The sequence below is a fragment of the Candidozyma haemuli genome, assembly GCF_002926055.2.
Source record: "Candidozyma haemuli strain B11899 chromosome Unknown E_2014730914, whole genome shotgun sequence".
NCBI lineage: Eukaryota > Fungi > Ascomycota > Pichiomycetes > Serinales > Metschnikowiaceae > Candidozyma > Candidozyma haemuli.
The window spans coordinates 1,031,231-1,047,890 of record NW_020289903.1 but is presented as its reverse complement, the minus strand read 5'-3'; the positions used below and the strand labels follow the sequence as shown (position 1 = coordinate 1,047,890).

The window sequence follows — 16,660 nt, the reverse complement described above, 5'->3', positions numbered from 1 at the left end:
TGATATGGTCTCTCCGCCGGCAATTCCTCCGGTTGTACACTAGTGTACCATAATAACATGACGCAAAGGATGGCTTAATAAAAAATTTGTTTTAATGAATGGAGTGTTTATGATTTTAAAGATGACGTAGGTTTGACGGTTATCAACTTTTGCGCTACTCCCAAATGCGCTTCTACAACATGTCAAGAATAACCGTTGCTATGTACATAAAAACGTATAGTTACTTTTATTTTAATAATTTAGCATTCTTCTTCATTAGTTACCGCCAACGGCCCAGACTTCGTTCTCGTCTTCGTAACGGTCACTGAACAACGTTTCATCATCTCCTCCATCTTCCAATCTCTCTCTTTCAACAGTAGCCAATCTCGTAGCGACTCTCTTTGTGTAGTCACCGATAGATCTTGGCTGGATAGCAGTTCCAAGAACAGTGTTGATAGTTCCCTTGGATGCCTCTGCGAACCAGTCGTTGAACTCCTTCATTTCGGCATCTTCAACCAAGTTGAACACAGCCAAGTATGCCTTTTCAGCAGCCAATCTGATTGGAATGATACCGTCTCTCAAACAAGAGAAGACAGATGGTCCCAACTCGTTCAAGTGGGTGCTGATAATCTCCTTGTGCTTGAAACGGGCCACAGTACGCATAACCACCAAAGACAATCTTCTAGAGTCAGGAGAGTTAGACTCTGGCTTAAGAGCACACTTGGACAACTGGTGAACCAATTTGTTGATACACGTTTCTGGAAGTTCGAAAGGAGAAGACGCCTTCTCGTCACCGGCTTGCTTAGGCGATGCAACTTCTCCATGAAGCAACAACAATTTACCAATTGCAACAACACCATTGTCACTGATATATGGCACAACGTTGTCGGAACAATCGCCAATAAAATGGACAATTTCCTCAATCATACCAGTCTCGAAAATATGTTTAGGAGCATCTCTCAAGAAAGAGTTGATAGACAAAATGGCAAACTTCATTTCCTCACTGTCACGACGCTTGTTCAAGATCTTGTTCAGCAAAATGTTGGATGCTTCTTCGGTAGACAAGATCTGGGAAAGCGATCCAAGAAGACGAGCGTAGGCGACAGCAGATTTATCGCTGACAGTACTGATTTCCTCTTCAACCAATGCCATGACAGACGATTTAGAAGCCTCACTCATGTTCTTACCGCCCTTGATGACAACCTGGAACAAGGCCTTCAACATGGCAGTCTTGACGCCCTGGTCCTCGGCGTTCTTGGTACCCTGGACCAATTCAGTCACCAATGGGTCCACACGAGGCTGGAACTCAATCAAAACTCCCAAGGCGCTGACAGCACCAAGTCTCAACTTATCGTTAGACACATCGCTCAACGACCTGACGAAAGTTCTTTGAAGCTGAGGAATAAATGGTCTCAAGAACTGAGGAATCTTCACCAACAAGTTGGTCAACGCAGTCAAAATAGCAGACTTGATATCGGATGAAACTCTCTCACCAATAACACGAATCAATGGACCAGTGATAGTAGTAGCAAATGGTCTCAAGTTGGCAGCTGGAGTTCTCAGAATGATTTCAGCAATGGAAGAAGCCGACAATTCTCTTTGTTCAGAGTTACCGTACATCAAACCGTGGGAGAAGATTGGCAAGACACAGCTTGGACCCTTTGGCAAGGTGAAACCAGCCAAATCCTCGCCTCTGACACCGGCAATCGACAACGACTGGTGAGCAGGCTTGACCAACTTCTCAAGCATAGACTTGTCTTGAGCCTTCACCAAAGCACTCAAAGCATCGAAAGTACCAGCAACCACCTCTGGGTCCTTGTCACCCAAAGACAAGATGAACTGCGTAACCAAGTCTGGAACGTAGATCGAGTAGTCGAGGTTGGTGTTGGAGAAGAAAGGTCCAAGACGCTCGCAAATAGCAGCTCTCTTGTCGGAGTCCTGGTGCTTGACCAACGACATCAACTGTTGCATGATTGGGTGAACACCTTCATCATCTTCAATGGACAACAAGATCTTGTCGAAAGACTCCTTGACTTCTTCCTGTTCTTCTGGAGTACCGTTCTTCTTAGCATTGATAACAGCTTGCAACAAGGTGTTGACAATGGAGCCCAAACGAGAGTACAAGGCGTGTCCAGCAACAGAAGCAAGCGAAGACAAAGCCTTGACCTTGGAAACATCGATTGGAGGACTCAACAAGGTAGGAATCAAAATAGGGAAAATAATGTCTGCCTTGGTTTCCATGATATCCTGCAAGGCCAAAAGAGCATTCTCTGAATCTTCCTTGGATTCCAAGAGGTTCAACAAGTTTGGCAAAATTTCGTCAATGACAACCTTACCCAAACGGTTCTGGAGGGCCTCGAACGCCAGAGCTGCAGCCTTTCTGACTTCAGAGGAAGAGTCGACCAAAGAGGAACGAACAATTCTGATAAAGACATCTTGGTGGGAAAGCAAAGCATCCTCTGAAGCAGAATTGATCAACTCTGTAAGAGCAATACAAATACCCTGCTTGGCGTCGGTATCGCCAGAAACAAGAGACTCTTCCAAACTTGGCAACAACTGGTTCAAAGCGTTGGCACCAACTCTGCGGACAACTTCACCAAGAGTAGTAGCAGCAATGACTCTGTGAGTCTCATCGCTAGAAGCACATCTTCTGACAATAATCTGTGTCAAGCTTGGAATGATCTCCTTGACAGTACGAGGAGTGTTGGCAACCAAAGCCTTCCAAGTGTCAATAGCAGCTGCACGAACCACACCAGTAACATCAGAACGGCAAACGAACATGGCAGCCAAGATTCTATCACGACGCTCCTGGCCTAAGACCTCAACAAGGTTACGGTTGACAGAGCTCTGTTCTTCAGTAAGCTCGTTCTTACCAGAAATACCAGTGACCTGGAACAACAAGTCGGCAGTAAGCTCGAGGGAGGAAAGACGAATTCTGTAGGAAGAATCGGACAAGCCAAGCTCCAATTCTGGAAGCAACAAGTCGATAGCCTTGTTGGCGTAGTTCTTGACAATCAATCTACCAGCCTTCAAAGCGGTTTCACGGATTTCCTCATCAGTATCAGCCAAACCAGACAAAATAGGTGGAATGATGCTGCTCAAGTAAGGAGCAAACTGAGAGCCGAAACAGACTGGCAAGAACAACAAGAGCGGCAAGAAACCAGCACGAACATGCGAGTATGGTGAAGAAGCAGACTTCAAAATGTCTGGAAGCATCTCGTCCAACTTGGCAAGACCAAGACCACAAATGACCTCTGCAAGAGCCTGGGCAGAACCCAATCTGTCACCAGCCTTGCTCTGGTCCTTCAAAGTATCAATAAGACGAGGAATCAAGTCAGGGAATTGTTCTTCACCCAACTTCTCAACCAAAGAACCCAAGGCTCTGGCACCAGTAGACCTTGTAGCTGGAACAGGATCAACCATGGCAATCTCCAATTCAGCAACCAAGCTGTTCAAGTATGGAAGAAGATCCTTGCTGTCAACCAAAATGGCCATGTTACCAACAATCTGACAAGACTTCTTCTTGGTAGAAGCAGACCTGTCCTTCATACCTCTGTGAATGACATGGATAATAAGGGCAAGAGAAGGACCGTCGATGTAATGGACGAACTGGGTCTTGATCAACTTGTCCAAGGCCAGGTCGGTGTGTTTAGTTGGATCACCAATGGCATTGATCAAGTCTGGAACAATGGCCTGAATCTCTGGGTTTCTAATAACCTCACCAAAACGTTTCAAAGCCTGTTCAGCAGCCTTTCTGACTTCCTTATGGGAATCGTTCAAAACAGCAACAATTTCTGGAACAATAGTAGACAAAGAAGCAGACAACTGAGTAGGGTCAAGGTAAGCCATGGAACCAAGCAATTCCACAGATCCCTTCTTGGTTCTCCAGGCAATGTCATCCATATGAGAAATGGCAAGAGGAATCATCTTCTTCACACCGTAACTGGTACTGCTCTTCATGATCTGTCTGGCAGCCATATCGGTAGCTTCACGAACAGCAGCACTAGAGTCACCCAAAGACTTCAAGATAATTGGAAGAGCCTCAATAACGTATGGTTCAAACTTGGAGCTCAAACTCTGCGACAAACAGTCCAAAGCAAAAGAAACACCTTCTCTCATACGTTCACCACGCTTGTCTTCAGCAGCAGACATGATGTTTCTCATGACGTCGTTGCTAAACAAAGATCTGATACCAGCACCCTTGACCAAACCAGCAATACCATAAGCGGCACCTTGTCTAATAGCAAGGTTCTGGCCCTTCCAAAGCTTCTCGAACAAAGTGTCAAGGTGGTCTTGCAATTTTGGTTCAATGGACTTCACAAGAGGAGCAATACACTCAGAAACAGCATACTGGACGTCTTCAGATGGAGTGTCCAAAGTAGCAAGTAACCTCTCCACAATAATACGCAAACGGTCGTCTTCAGCATCCAAGTAACGGCCCAAAGTACCATACAAAATAATGACACTTTCTCTGATACGATCTTGCTTCTTGGAACCTTCGTCCTTCTGACTAAGACACTTTTCAAAGATAGGAATCAATACTTCAACGTGGGTACGGCCGTGCTGCTCTAAGATTGCAATACCAGCCTCGAGAAGTTCCTGACAAACAAGACTCTCCTTGTCACCCAAAGTCTCTCTCTCGACCAAGAAGTAGAACACCTTCTCGGCAGATTCCTTTGACTCGAACATAGGAGCCATTTCCTTCAAAGTCAAGGCCACAGTAGATCTGTCTTCCCACGAATCCTTCTGGCTGGCGTGGTTGGTGATTGGAAGACCAAACTTATCAAGCGGCGGTGGAGGAGGGTTCTCTGTTTCGTAGAAGAGGGTGATCAACAACTCCAAAGTGACGTTGAAGATATCAGGCTTGGAGCTCTTAAGGAACTTAACAGAAGAGGCAAAAGCCTTGGCAACAGTCAAACGCAAACCAGCATCTTCGTTACCGTAGAACTTGAAGAGTCTGTTTGGAGCATCGTCAACAAGGGTAAGCTTACTGTCTTCCCAGATAGTCAAGGCAAGTTCAGCAACAGCTGCATCGTTGTCGTGAGTTGCAATCCAAAGCTCGTTAGAGTAAGTCAAGTCTTCGGATAAGTCAAACTCAGAGTCGACGCCTTGCAAGATAGCATGCTTGACGAACACATCAGGAGTTATGATGTTTGAAAGTAAAAGATCAATGTCAGACTTGGAAAGCGAGACAGAGATATGCTGGCAGATGGTCAAGAAGCACTCCTTAGCAAGCTTGGCCTTTGTAGGGATCTTCATCAAAGAAATCAACGAGTTAAGGATTGTGTCACGAGTGATAGTCTCGTCGTTGAAGCATTGGGCTAAGGTGGAGATGATATCGACAGTCAAAAGAAGCTGCTCCTCTTGTGGATCTTCTTCTTCGAACTCAGAAGTAACTGTACGTTTCTTGGAGTTCTTGAGAGCTAGTTCACGGCCTTGGACCAAGATTTGAGTAAGCATAGGCAAGACGTAAATGAAGGAAATCTTGTCAAACCAGTCATCAGCCAAGATCTTAACTCTGAACAAGACCTTACTCAACAACTCGATCAAGGACAATTGCAAGTAGTTCTCTGGAATTCCTTGGACTTCGTGAACTCTCAAAATAGCAACACCAGTCATCTCCTTCAAGGAGCCAAGTCTATAGTTGATCAATCTTGAAGCGTCAATGAATACCTTGATAGCAAATTCACCAAAATTCCAACAGACAATGGGTGCTTGATAACATTCAACATACCGTTAACTGCATTCAAGAACCAACGACTACCACCATTCGTCAAGATATCTGGACCCTTTGTAAGAGAATGAACAATGTGGAAAGCCCTTAGGTAGACACGAACACGAGAATCAACTTCCTTACGGATATCCAGTTCCTTGGCTAATTGCTCCTTAACAAGCTGTTGTTCCTCTCTTGTGAGCTTCTTAGCGCCCTTCTTCTGAGCAAGTTCCTTCTTAAGACTTTCCTCCCATTTTCTGGTTTCGTAGTCCTTACTGTTCTTATTATCTTGAGCAGCTGGTTTGCTGTCGCTAAGGACATCCACCACGACTTCATCCTCGGCAGCCTTCCAGATCTTAACAGTAGTTTCGTCGTAATCGTCAAGTGCTGCGGTATCAAAGTCAGTCTCGAGAATATCAGCAATCTTAGGAGCTGCGACCTCTGGGTTAACGAAACCGACAGTGACAATGGCCTGTTTGGCGGCGTTGAAGATATCACCATTAATCTTGGAAGTAGAAAGGGTATTAAGAAGGTGGTCAAGGATTTGATCAGCATGAGAATCAACAACACGACCAGGATCAAGAGATGCTCTCAAGGCTACACCAATCCATTGCTCCTTGACTGGGATTCTAGGATGGTGGGCTGGAATAATGATATCAATGAGGTTCTTCACAGCCAACTCTGGTTCGATCTGTTGAACAATGGCATTAAGAACCTGAGCAAGGTGCTTCAAATCGAGGTTAAGCTCGGCGACTTCCTGAGACTTGTCTTCAGCTGAACGTAAAATATCCTGAAGAGCAGGAATGGTCATGGCACTGGTCTTAGCACCATCTTTGCTGACCAATGAACGAAGGCTGGTCAAGGCTTCAATGCGGACATCGTAAGAAACGTTACTTGAAATAGCAAAGAAAAGAATGGAAGAACCATACTTTGTGTTTGCTTCCTCGACATGGTCAAACGATGCAACGAGAGCTCGGAGAGCCCATTTCTGTTCTGGACCCTTGAGCTTGGCAAGCACCTTTGGACTTAACAAGATGGAAAAGTTCTCAGAAGAGTCGTCGAGTGGTTTCTTGAAAAGCTTTGCAGAGTCCAACTCAATCTTACCAACAAAACGGTTACTAATGGCGATAGCAACGTATGCACAGGCAATGCCCTTGTTGGAAACAGTCAAGAGTGGTGATTGGATGGCTTCGTCCAAAGACTTGGTCAACTCAGGAAGAAGCAGTTCAAAAAGCTTAGCAACAGCATCATTTTCTTCTTGTTCTCTGTAGAGAGAGTCTCCCAACAGGAGTGCCCAGATCTTCCTAAGATTAAGCTTAGGGTTGGCAAGGCCAGTCTTGATCTGTGCCTGGACCTTAGATGAATCGTCAGCAGATAAAGCTTGGTTGTTACGCAATGCAAACACGTAGTTGTCGATCAAGACAGCAGTCAAAGCAGAAAGTATATTTTCGTTCAGTTCTTTGGAGACTAATGGAAGGAGAGATGCAAAAAGCTTGGATGATTGTTCTTCAGAAACACGCAAGTCGCCCAAGCTTCTGGCAAAGAGAACCTTGGCTTCAGCATTGGTTGTACCTTTGAATGCCTTGACAATCTCCTCCACGATCTTTCCTGAATCAGCACCAGAAACCGAAGGCAAGGCGTTTTTCAAAATCAAAGACAATCCTTCCGCAGCCTTATCCCTGACATGCTCCTTTGTAGATTTGATACCACTAAGAGTATGACCAAGAAGCTTGGAGGATGCAAAAACGGTGCTCAAATCGGTAGCCTCTGTCTTTTCAGAAAACAAAGGCTCCACGAGATGGCAGAAACCGATCTCAGAAGAACGCAAAATAGCCTTCTCCAAGTTCGGAAGAACCTTATTGATGAAGTCTTCGTGAGTGAGGATCTCTGCAATGTACCATTTAGTGAATTGAGTCAAAGCGAATGGAGAAGGAGCGACTTTAGCCAAAAGCACCTTTTCAGAGAAAAAGTCGACAATGCTAGCATTCACCGACGACTCCTTCAAATGAGCAATGTAAGCAGGGTGAGTAGGCTGGAGATCATGAAGGGCCTCAGCAAGAACAGCCAAGTATAGCGTAGCTGCGGAAGCAGTAATTGAAGAATCTGTGATTGTAGTCTTGACAATCTCGTCAATCAACGCTGGCGACGCCAGTTGCAACACCTCAATAAGCGCATACTTTGACTGAGCCAAACTCAGCTCAAGAGCTCTTTTCTTATGTGTGCTTTTCTTGTTGTTTCCTTCAAAACTCGATCCAGCACAGCTACCAAGAAGAATGGCATGAGTGGCAAACAAACCGGTCAATTCCGGGTCCTGGCGTTTGCTTTCAACCGAAAGAAGCGTACAGATCCATGTCAACAAGGAAAGAAGGTCAGTCAAGGCCAAGTTGCCCAGTTTCACTGCCACTCCATGAATATACTTAAGCGACGCTTTTCCAAAGCCAGGATCCAACCTGGAAAGATTTCCAAGCACCAATGTAGCCTCCGACCTCGATGCCGAGTCCTGGTAGTAATTGTAACTCTTCAACACAAGCGTGGTCAAGTGCTGGAGCAAGGTCTTGTCGTCGACGAGCGAGTGGTCTTCCTTCGACGTCAAAAGACGGTTTATAAGTTGCAAAGCAGGCACTCTCCTGCTCGTAAGTGAATCCGCAAGTATAGTGGGAGCGTCATCCCGAAGATCATCGAGAGACACGGTGTTGTGTGACTCCGTGGAGGCCATCTTTAGAGAGTAGGGCTGAAAAGAGGTTGGAGTTCACTATGTGAAAAATTGGTGGTATGAGAAAAGTGAGGTTCAGCAATGGGACAAGAAAAGGTGGTTTTTACGAAAAAGTGGTACCTAAAGAAACGCCAAAAGTGGGAAACATCCCGTTTATATACTTTTCTTCGGCCAAACTTCTCCCTTGATGGCGTTGGCTGGGTTTGCTGCCTGGTTACCCGGCCAGCGATGGAGGTATATATGAATGCGAAAATCTGCCCAAACCTCTTTTTTTTTCCTTCATCAACTATAACAGTCGATGAAGAAAGGCTACAGTTAATTCATCCGTTGCAGCAAGAGCGGCTTGCCGTTCGACTCGCCTTTGTTGGCGGGCGCTGTGGACACCGTCACGGCCCAATCACCACTCGATAGTGATGTATTGTCAGAGGCTGTTGTTGATCACTAGCTGAGGCCGTCAGGCCGAAGCTAGTCCAACTAGTTAAGGCCAACTAGTCGAAGCCTCCAGGCTGAGACTAGTTGCGTTGGCTATCAGAGGCTAGGTCAATCAAACTAGTTGAAGGCCTCGAATAGTGGAGGCTAGGACCTTCTGTTAGCACTTAGTTGGTTGACACTAGCCTTCAATTAGCAGCTGGGTAGTAGAAGCAAGTGATGTTCTCTTATTTTGGCAAAGTTCTATACCGTATGGTGAAGAACGACAGTGAACTCTATGGCTAGTGCTATGTTTCAAGGCATTGGTAGATCGTTAGACTTGTAAACTATAAGAAATTGAGTCCCAGTGGGGACTCCATTATGTGACACAGACTATACAATTTACTTCATATGGTACCAACAGGTTATCTCTAGTTCCATTCTATGATCGCTACTGGACTCATTAGAGTGCCAGTGAAGAGTTTTCGAAGCTGAGGTTTAACCTTAGTATCTTCTCCAGGTACCGATATATGGCACTCGAGTCTTATCTGTAACCACTGAAAAATTGAACTTTTCTATGCCTTTTTAACTATCTAACGCAAATTCGTTGCTTTCTCGAATGAATACGTTTAAGCTTGGCGCTGGATCAATTATCTTTAGGTTGTTGTCAATGACTTTTACTCGTTGTGCTTTAAATATGGCCTTATCCTTGTTCACAGAGTAAACTTATTGTATCTGCTTTTTTCTTTATCAAAGATCTATCTTCAATGTACCTTCTGATCTGCAATACCTCGCTTATTTCAACTAAAGCACCAAAACTTCCCTTTTATACCGAAACCAGTGCCATCGTCTCTTCCATGGCTCCAGCCCAATTGGGTGCAAAAAACACACCTTCCTTCCATTCAAGACACAACTCTCCCCATTAAAGACAAAAGTAGATCAACCCCATTTACTTCAGCCCCCCTTCTTCCCATTCAACCCACTAGTCCAACATAATTTACCTTACCTACTTTGTTTCTTCCTCTACTTGACTTCCATACCTGCCTCTCAGTGCAATCCAACTTCCACTAAAACCCACACCACGCCACCCCCAACACCCCAAACCTCCCAACCCCTCTACCTCCTTCTTCCCGTCAACTTCAAACCCCAAATACCCCTAAACCGCCCTCCTCCCTTCAATACTGCCTTTCAACCACCTCCATAAAACACCACCCTCTAGTACACCCGTGCACCATCAACAACCATATCACCAAACTCGCTTTCCATCAACCTTACTAAACACACCATGTTGGTCGAAGAAGTGCCCAAGCTGAACGAGAAGAACAGCTCCACCATATACTTTTCCTCTTCCATCAACCTATCGGCACGGCCATCTGCGAAACACTACGACACGGGAAACGGCGAGGATGCTAACAGAAACTCCAAAAGCAGACCTAAGGTCAACTACAACTTGACAGATCTTTTGAATGCCCAAACGCAAGCAAACTATAGCAACGGTACCATTACAAGTGGTAATTTCAAATCCTCACAGCAGCTTCAGCTTGAAAAACTTATAGTCAAGAGACTTGGAGAACTCAGTAAGGAAACGCCAAACGCCAACTTTGAAATACCCAAAACGTTCGGCTACAACAGTATACATAAGAACTTGTCGGCTGCCGATAAGAAGAAGGTGCGTTTGGGCAACACGCCGTCGACCAAGAAGATTCTTGCGGCTAGGAGAAACCTCAACTCGTACTTTGAGGAGGAGAAGAACCTTATTTCGATTAATACCATTCTTGGGGTGAACTTTCTGTTTGCTGAGCAGAACGATGAGGTTCTACAAGCAACGCTGGCGAAGAAGAGAAGGGTGGGGGAACGTGTTTTCAAGCCTAAAGCGAAACTATGCTGTATTTGTGGGAACCTACTGGGGTACCTGAGATGCAGCAACTGTGGGCTTTACTCGTGTAGTGTGAGATGCATTCGTCTCCACCACGAGCTGCGGTGTAACTAGACAAAAGGGTTAGGACTCTACTTTGGGATTCATGGCACATATGTATATTAGGGCGGTGGTATTATCCACAGCATGTCAGGAAAATGAAGGGCATGAAAAAAAAAAAATAAAAAAAAAATCCAAAAAAAAGTGTATGTCGTAAAACTTCGTCAAAGGTCAGAAGACTAATAAATAAATGTAGTTTTGGGGCCCGTTTTGGGGCGTCAGGGCGTCTTTAGGTTGCAAAGTTAATCGCCATGCTTGAAACAACAGCGTTTACCGTACCGACAAGAGCCAAACTTGGCCCAATTGGCACAAGGCTTCAGTCTCCAGTTGGCAGGTCTCTCCACAGTCTTCAAATCGTGCTCACCATGAGCAAACTGGCACTTGTTGCCATATGGACAAACGCCCATCTTCATATATGAAACACACAATTCTGTCTTGTACAACTGGGTGTTGATGTTCTTTTGTTGTTTGGGCAGCGCCGAGTTTGTAGACGAAACCGAAGCGTTTCTCAGTTTATGGTGGTGATGTTGGTGGTGGTCAGAAACTACCGAACACGTAGAGTTCAGTTTCTTGCTTCTAGGCGCTGGCACAGCACTAGCCTTGGCCTGTTGCTGCTCAAAGTTAAGAAGCTCGTCGGTGGCCGAGTACTGGAGCCTCAGCGACCTCTGCTGGGCATTCAAATCAAGATTCTCCTCGGTAAGAGGCGCCAAAAGCGAATGTGGAAGAAGCAGCTGGGCATACTCAAGCGAAGCGTCTCTCATCATACTGGTCTGTGTAACCTGAGCAAGAAGAGGGTTCTGGCTTCTAGGCGGTTCCTGCCATGGCCCATTCTGGTACATGTACAGCCCTTGAAGCGGCACCAGAGCCATTTGCTGGTGCTGAAGCGTCTGTGGGTTCAGTCTGACCGGTTCCAGCCACAAATCAGGCAACAAGTCTTCCTGAGAAGAGGAAGAGGAACTGGACGCTGAAGGGTCTGAAAACACCCTTCCGTTGCCGTCTAGCGAGGACGAGTAGGTCTGTTTCTTGTGTTCCGGGAGGGAGCCGAACTGGTAAGGGCTCTGGAAAGTAGTCATTTGGAGGGGATGGACTGGTTGAAGGTGAAAAAGTAAATGGGTGCAAAAAGATGGCTGCGCAGGCTATTATATATGGGCGTGAGGCAGAAGGATGCACCAAGTGAGGAGTGAGTCCTGAACAAAGAGAGGAGAAGGTGAGCGGAACCAGGGTTAATCCGAGGGGAAGGGCAGTTGGGGAAGGAGGGTTTGGGGAGGGAGGATTTGGGAGGTAAGTGATTGGTAGGTGATTGGGAGGATGGAGAAGCAGGGAATTGGGAGGATGGGCGGGTTCTTATAATCTTGCCATGCTGCGCAGAAATAATCCGGCGAGTCGGTTTTCAATGCGATTCGGGGAAAGTGGCGCTATGGATGAAGACCCGAGGGTAGAGCCGAGGCCGGTACCGGGGGTACCGGCGAGGGTATTACCGAGGGTGACAGATGGGCGTCTTCCAAGAGAGTTCTCCGCAGTCGTGCTACTTTTCCAGAATTTTCGGGGAGATCCGGGGGGAACGAGGTCCGAGGGTGAGGGAGGGGTGGATGTACCCAGTGGGAGGCAGATCCGAGGGGGGAGAACACTAGTCCGGACACCGGCCCACCCTCGACCATGAGAGTGCCAAAAAAAAAAAAAAAATAGCCTAGTCGACCCACCCTCGGCATTCAAGAAAAAAAAAAAAAAAAAAAAAAAAAACCGCAAACAGAGGGGTCGACGTACCAGCAAAAGTCACCCTATTCTCCAGTCTCTGGCCCTGGACAGAGGCTGGTAAGTCCCCAACGATAGAAAGCCCCCAAGCAACCAATACCATACTAATCTACACCCATTAACACAACCCATCTCCAACCCCAATCTACATCTCAACAATCTCTGCTTTAAACAATGCCTTTCTTAATCTCAATGCCTTCTTGTCACTGCCCTCTTGTCAATGCCCTCTTGTCAATGCCCTCTTGTCAATCTCAATGAAATTGTATCTCAATCTCCAATTTCCTACCGGAAATTGTCGATTTCGATCTCCTCAGTTCCCCTCCAGTCGCACTTGTTCGCTGCAGCACCGTTTCGTTTCCCTCACGAGAGTCAATGCAACCCTCAGCGAATGTCCACCGCCCCCAGGCAACCTCCAGTGACTTCCACCAATTGCCAGCAACCAATGCCCTGAATTACAATATACCTCCATTTAACTACTACATTCTAATTAGTCCAATCGATTACTTTCCTCCCTCCTTGTCCATCTCGGCTTCCTTCTTGTGCTTCGTCGCTACTGGCTGGTTTCTGCTTCTTCTGTCTATGGCGTTTTCCCTGGCTCCCTGGCTCCCTGGCTGTCCCTGCCTCTGCCTCTCCCTCGCTTTGGCTCGGGCTCGCTTTCGCTGCCGACTCGGCCCTACGCCCATCCCGGTTTCTCCCGGCGCGGCAGCCCCAGGCGAGGCAGAATCTGAGAAGGGCAGAAATAGCCACCACGATGGACTGTCCACCCAACAACTCTTACACTAACCACTCCACTAACTGAACTACCTGAATTAAATGAACACCAAACGTAAACAGTAAACTACTGGTAACCTGAAACGGAGTCAAAAAGACAAAGCCTTCTGCAAATTCCCTGGAACTCCTCCACTTTCGCTGCCTCCACTTCGCCTTCTCCTTTGGCTGTCCATTTTCTGTGTCTCCAACTTTTTCACTTTTTCCAACTTTTCACTTCCAAAGTTTTCTCACTTTTCCCGACTCTTCCCTGCCTTCCCTGGCTTTTTCTTCCCTGCTTGCTTCTCCTCAGATCCCCGCGACTCCACTGAAAAATACCTGAAAATGCCCTCAAATTGGCTCAATGCCTGAAAAATACCCTCAAAATGCCAAATGCCAAATCTCAAATCGCTCTTTGACATCCGCCGCAACCTCCATCTCCAATTCTCCAAACGGCGCCAAAACACCCAAAATAGCCATTTTTAGAGGCCATTTTCTGTAGAGGGGTCTCCGCTACGCCCCTATTTCGCCTAAAATGACGTTTTTCTTCCTCGCCTTCTCCTATCAAATAGACTTCCCCATTCTCTCCACCTGAACCTCCACCTCCTCTTCATTTACCACCACTTGCGTTTTGTGTGTTTTCGGCGGCAACCTCCGACCTACGTAAAAAACGGTTAATGGTTGGCTGGCGCCGTTTGGTTGCTTGCTGGACAGTGCAATGAACCAGAGGAGGTCCATTGCTTACTGAGGTAACTGTGAGATACACCAAACGTTTAAGCTATTACTGGTCCCACGCTTAATGTAAATAAACTTTCCTGGTACTCCCGTTTAGCTACTTCCTTCACTTTTGTCACAAAAACACGCCTTACCGTCTTTACCTGAATCAGTAACCGTCGCTTCTCCTCTGGGACATTCCTGGTTTGTATGTGCTTCCAGAATGGCTGCAAACACCACTTGTGTCTCAGAAACGTCAACAAACTACGAGAACACTATTTCTTCTACTTCTTCCACTTCTTCTACTGCATCAGATAACCAACTAACTACTTCGTCAACGGCGCTGGACTCATGCAATGGCTCTTAATCTCTAGATGGGCATCGCCGTGCCACTGGCGGTCTCGGTGGACCACAAAAGGAGCCAGGCGGGAGGAATGGACGAAGTAAGATTGATATGTTCTCCAAATGTTCATTTCATGAAAACGTAAATCACGAAAAGACAGCCTGCTTTCTGTATCACAAATTGCAACCACTTGAAGTCTCGGCTACATGGGTATCCAGGCGGTACCATGAACTGCAACAGACTTCCACAAAGATCGACGTTTTAGACTTCAACAACACGTAGACACCCAATTACAGATACACTATAAGCTTCCCAGCTGGTATTTGTGTCATCCAGAGGGAAAGTGACAGTCACAGTCACACTAACAGTACCAGTCTCAGTCCCCATGGACTACTCACTACCAACTACCAACTACCATCTACAATTTACATGTAGCCTAAACTTACCACCCAATTACCTCCCCGGTCACTCTTCCCTCTCCCCTTTGCCTTCTGCCCATCCTTACCCTCGTTACCCTCCCCTCTACATTCCCTTAACCCACCCCAAGCCTTCCCAGCCATTCCCCAGCCATTCCATTCCACATGCCAATTCTCCCAGGTCGTCTCCACCTCCAGGAACCATAATTGCCCGGCCTCCCAATCCAGCCATCCTCTTCAGCCTTCTTCTTCCTCTTCCTTATCTTCTTCCTCTGTCTTGCGTTCCAACTACCTCTTCTTCATCACTTTTCGCAGCCATTTGGCACATGCAACCAATAACCAACCACCATCCAACTCCACATCCCACTTTCCCCCTCCACCTCTCCACCTCCAGCTTATCTATATCTATAAAATCTCTACCCAATAAACCCACCATCTTGCCATAAACTGCCCTTCACCTTCTCTTTCACATGCTGTCTATTGTTCACCTTCTTCTGGACCTGGTCCTATTGTGCGAGAACAACGGATTTTGCAACAACCCACACCACCAAATCCCACAACGGTACTCTCTGAACATTCTCTGAATAACCACCGTAAATCGAACGTATATCCAACTAAACGGTCACTTAACGTAACGTCTGGGGGCTGGTGACTTTCACAGGCCTCGGCTACTCCAGACATGTAACCTGATTTTCCCGCAGTGGTATGATTCTGGCAACGCTTATACAGTTACAACTGGAACGTTTTAAGGTATGTGGCAGCGTGTGACCTGCCCTCGGATTTCGAATGTCGTCAGGGGCAGCAACAGTATGGGTATTTTGTGGTTTTTAGAAGCAGGGGAACGTGGGAAGGTGGGGGACGGTGCTACGGAGTTTATGGGGTTTATGGCTCATATGAAAAGTCCGAGCATTCTTGGTGAAGGAGTGGAAGCGTGGAAGAGAATGGCTGGGCATTGTATGGGTTTTTGGTTTTATTCCCTCAGAAGGGAATGGGAGAGAGGGAGTTTGGAGGGAGGAAGGTTGGAGGGAAGTTGACGTTGGTTGCTAAGTGGTGGTTAGCGGAGGTGGTGTCACTTGGCTGAAGCTGGGGCTGGTGGGTAAGTATGTGGATTTGGATGTTTGGGGACGTTCTTAAAATGTATTAAAGTAGTTTGGGATTGTCTTTGAAGGATTGTCCCTTTTAGTGGCTGAAATTGTTTGGTGAATGTTTAGTGGATACTATAGTCCAGTATATTCACTTTCTTCCAGGTTAAGCTAACTCTTCTGGTAGCGTCTCTTGTGACTTTCTGCTTGATTTATCGGCTATTGCTATCGCTCTTAGTTGTACTAATGCCCGTAGAGCTATTATCTTCACTTGTAGAGTTACCTCTATATCATTAGGGTCTGGCTTGATGTTAATGTCTCCTGTCTTGTAGGTTTCCCACCAACCTTACCATATCTTTTAGTTTGGTTGAAAGTCAGATTATCATCCGTTATTTGTTATGTTCCAGTAGCTCCCACTTATCAATGAATTGTACGTTTCTTGATACTTGTTCTATAGTATTCTCCAAACCACCTAGAATGTCTTTCTCTGGATCACGTAATACCTGATTAAGTGAATAGCGTCCAAACCTTACATCTCATTAATTTTCATTATGATCTTGGAGATAGAGAGTACTTCTTTTATTACTTTGGCTGCTGTAGATGGCCTTCCACAAAATAGCAATAAGAGACGCTGTTTTAAATAATAGAAACAGAGCTTTTGCTTAGGATTGAGAGGACTTCAGAAATTGCAGACCCTTTCGAGGCATTCATTAAAGGCAAGTCCAGGCATCCACTGTGCTTGCCTTATTAGTTCGACATCACGTTTCAAAGCCCTTTTGCATCCTGGAGCTCTAGAAAACCTTTCCAGATCCCAGGGC

At 46.2% G+C, this 16,660-nt stretch overlaps 3 protein-coding genes across 3 annotated transcripts; 1 reads left to right on the top strand and 2 right to left on the bottom strand. All coding sequences in view use genetic code 12, as the record gives it.

Annotated features, from left to right (window-relative positions):
• Window positions 1–255: 255 nt before the first annotated feature.
• Window positions 256–8,408, bottom strand: GCN1 (Gcn1p; the record flags this gene model as incomplete). Its single annotated transcript, XM_025487259.1, has 2 exons — window positions 256–5,632; window positions 5,653–8,408. 2 exons carry the CDS (start codon window positions 8,406–8,408, stop codon window positions 256–258), a joined length of 8,133 nt encoding a protein of 2,710 aa, XP_025340707.1.
• A 1,690-nt stretch (window positions 8,409–10,098) lies between these two features.
• Window positions 10,099–10,803, top strand: CXQ85_003624 (uncharacterized protein; the record flags this gene model as incomplete). Its single annotated transcript, XM_025487258.1, has 1 exon — window positions 10,099–10,803. One exon carries the CDS (start codon window positions 10,099–10,101, stop codon window positions 10,801–10,803), a length of 705 nt encoding a protein of 234 aa, XP_025340706.1.
• Window positions 10,804–11,030: 227 nt separating this feature from the next.
• On the bottom strand, window positions 11,031–11,861 carry ZSF1 (Zsf1p; the record flags this gene model as incomplete). The annotated part of the gene is made up of 1 exon (XM_025487257.1): window positions 11,031–11,861. The coding sequence occupies one exon, from the start codon at window positions 11,859–11,861 to the stop codon at window positions 11,031–11,033; it is 831 nt and encodes a 276-aa protein (XP_025340705.1).
• Between the last annotated feature and the right edge of the window lie 4,799 nt (window positions 11,862–16,660).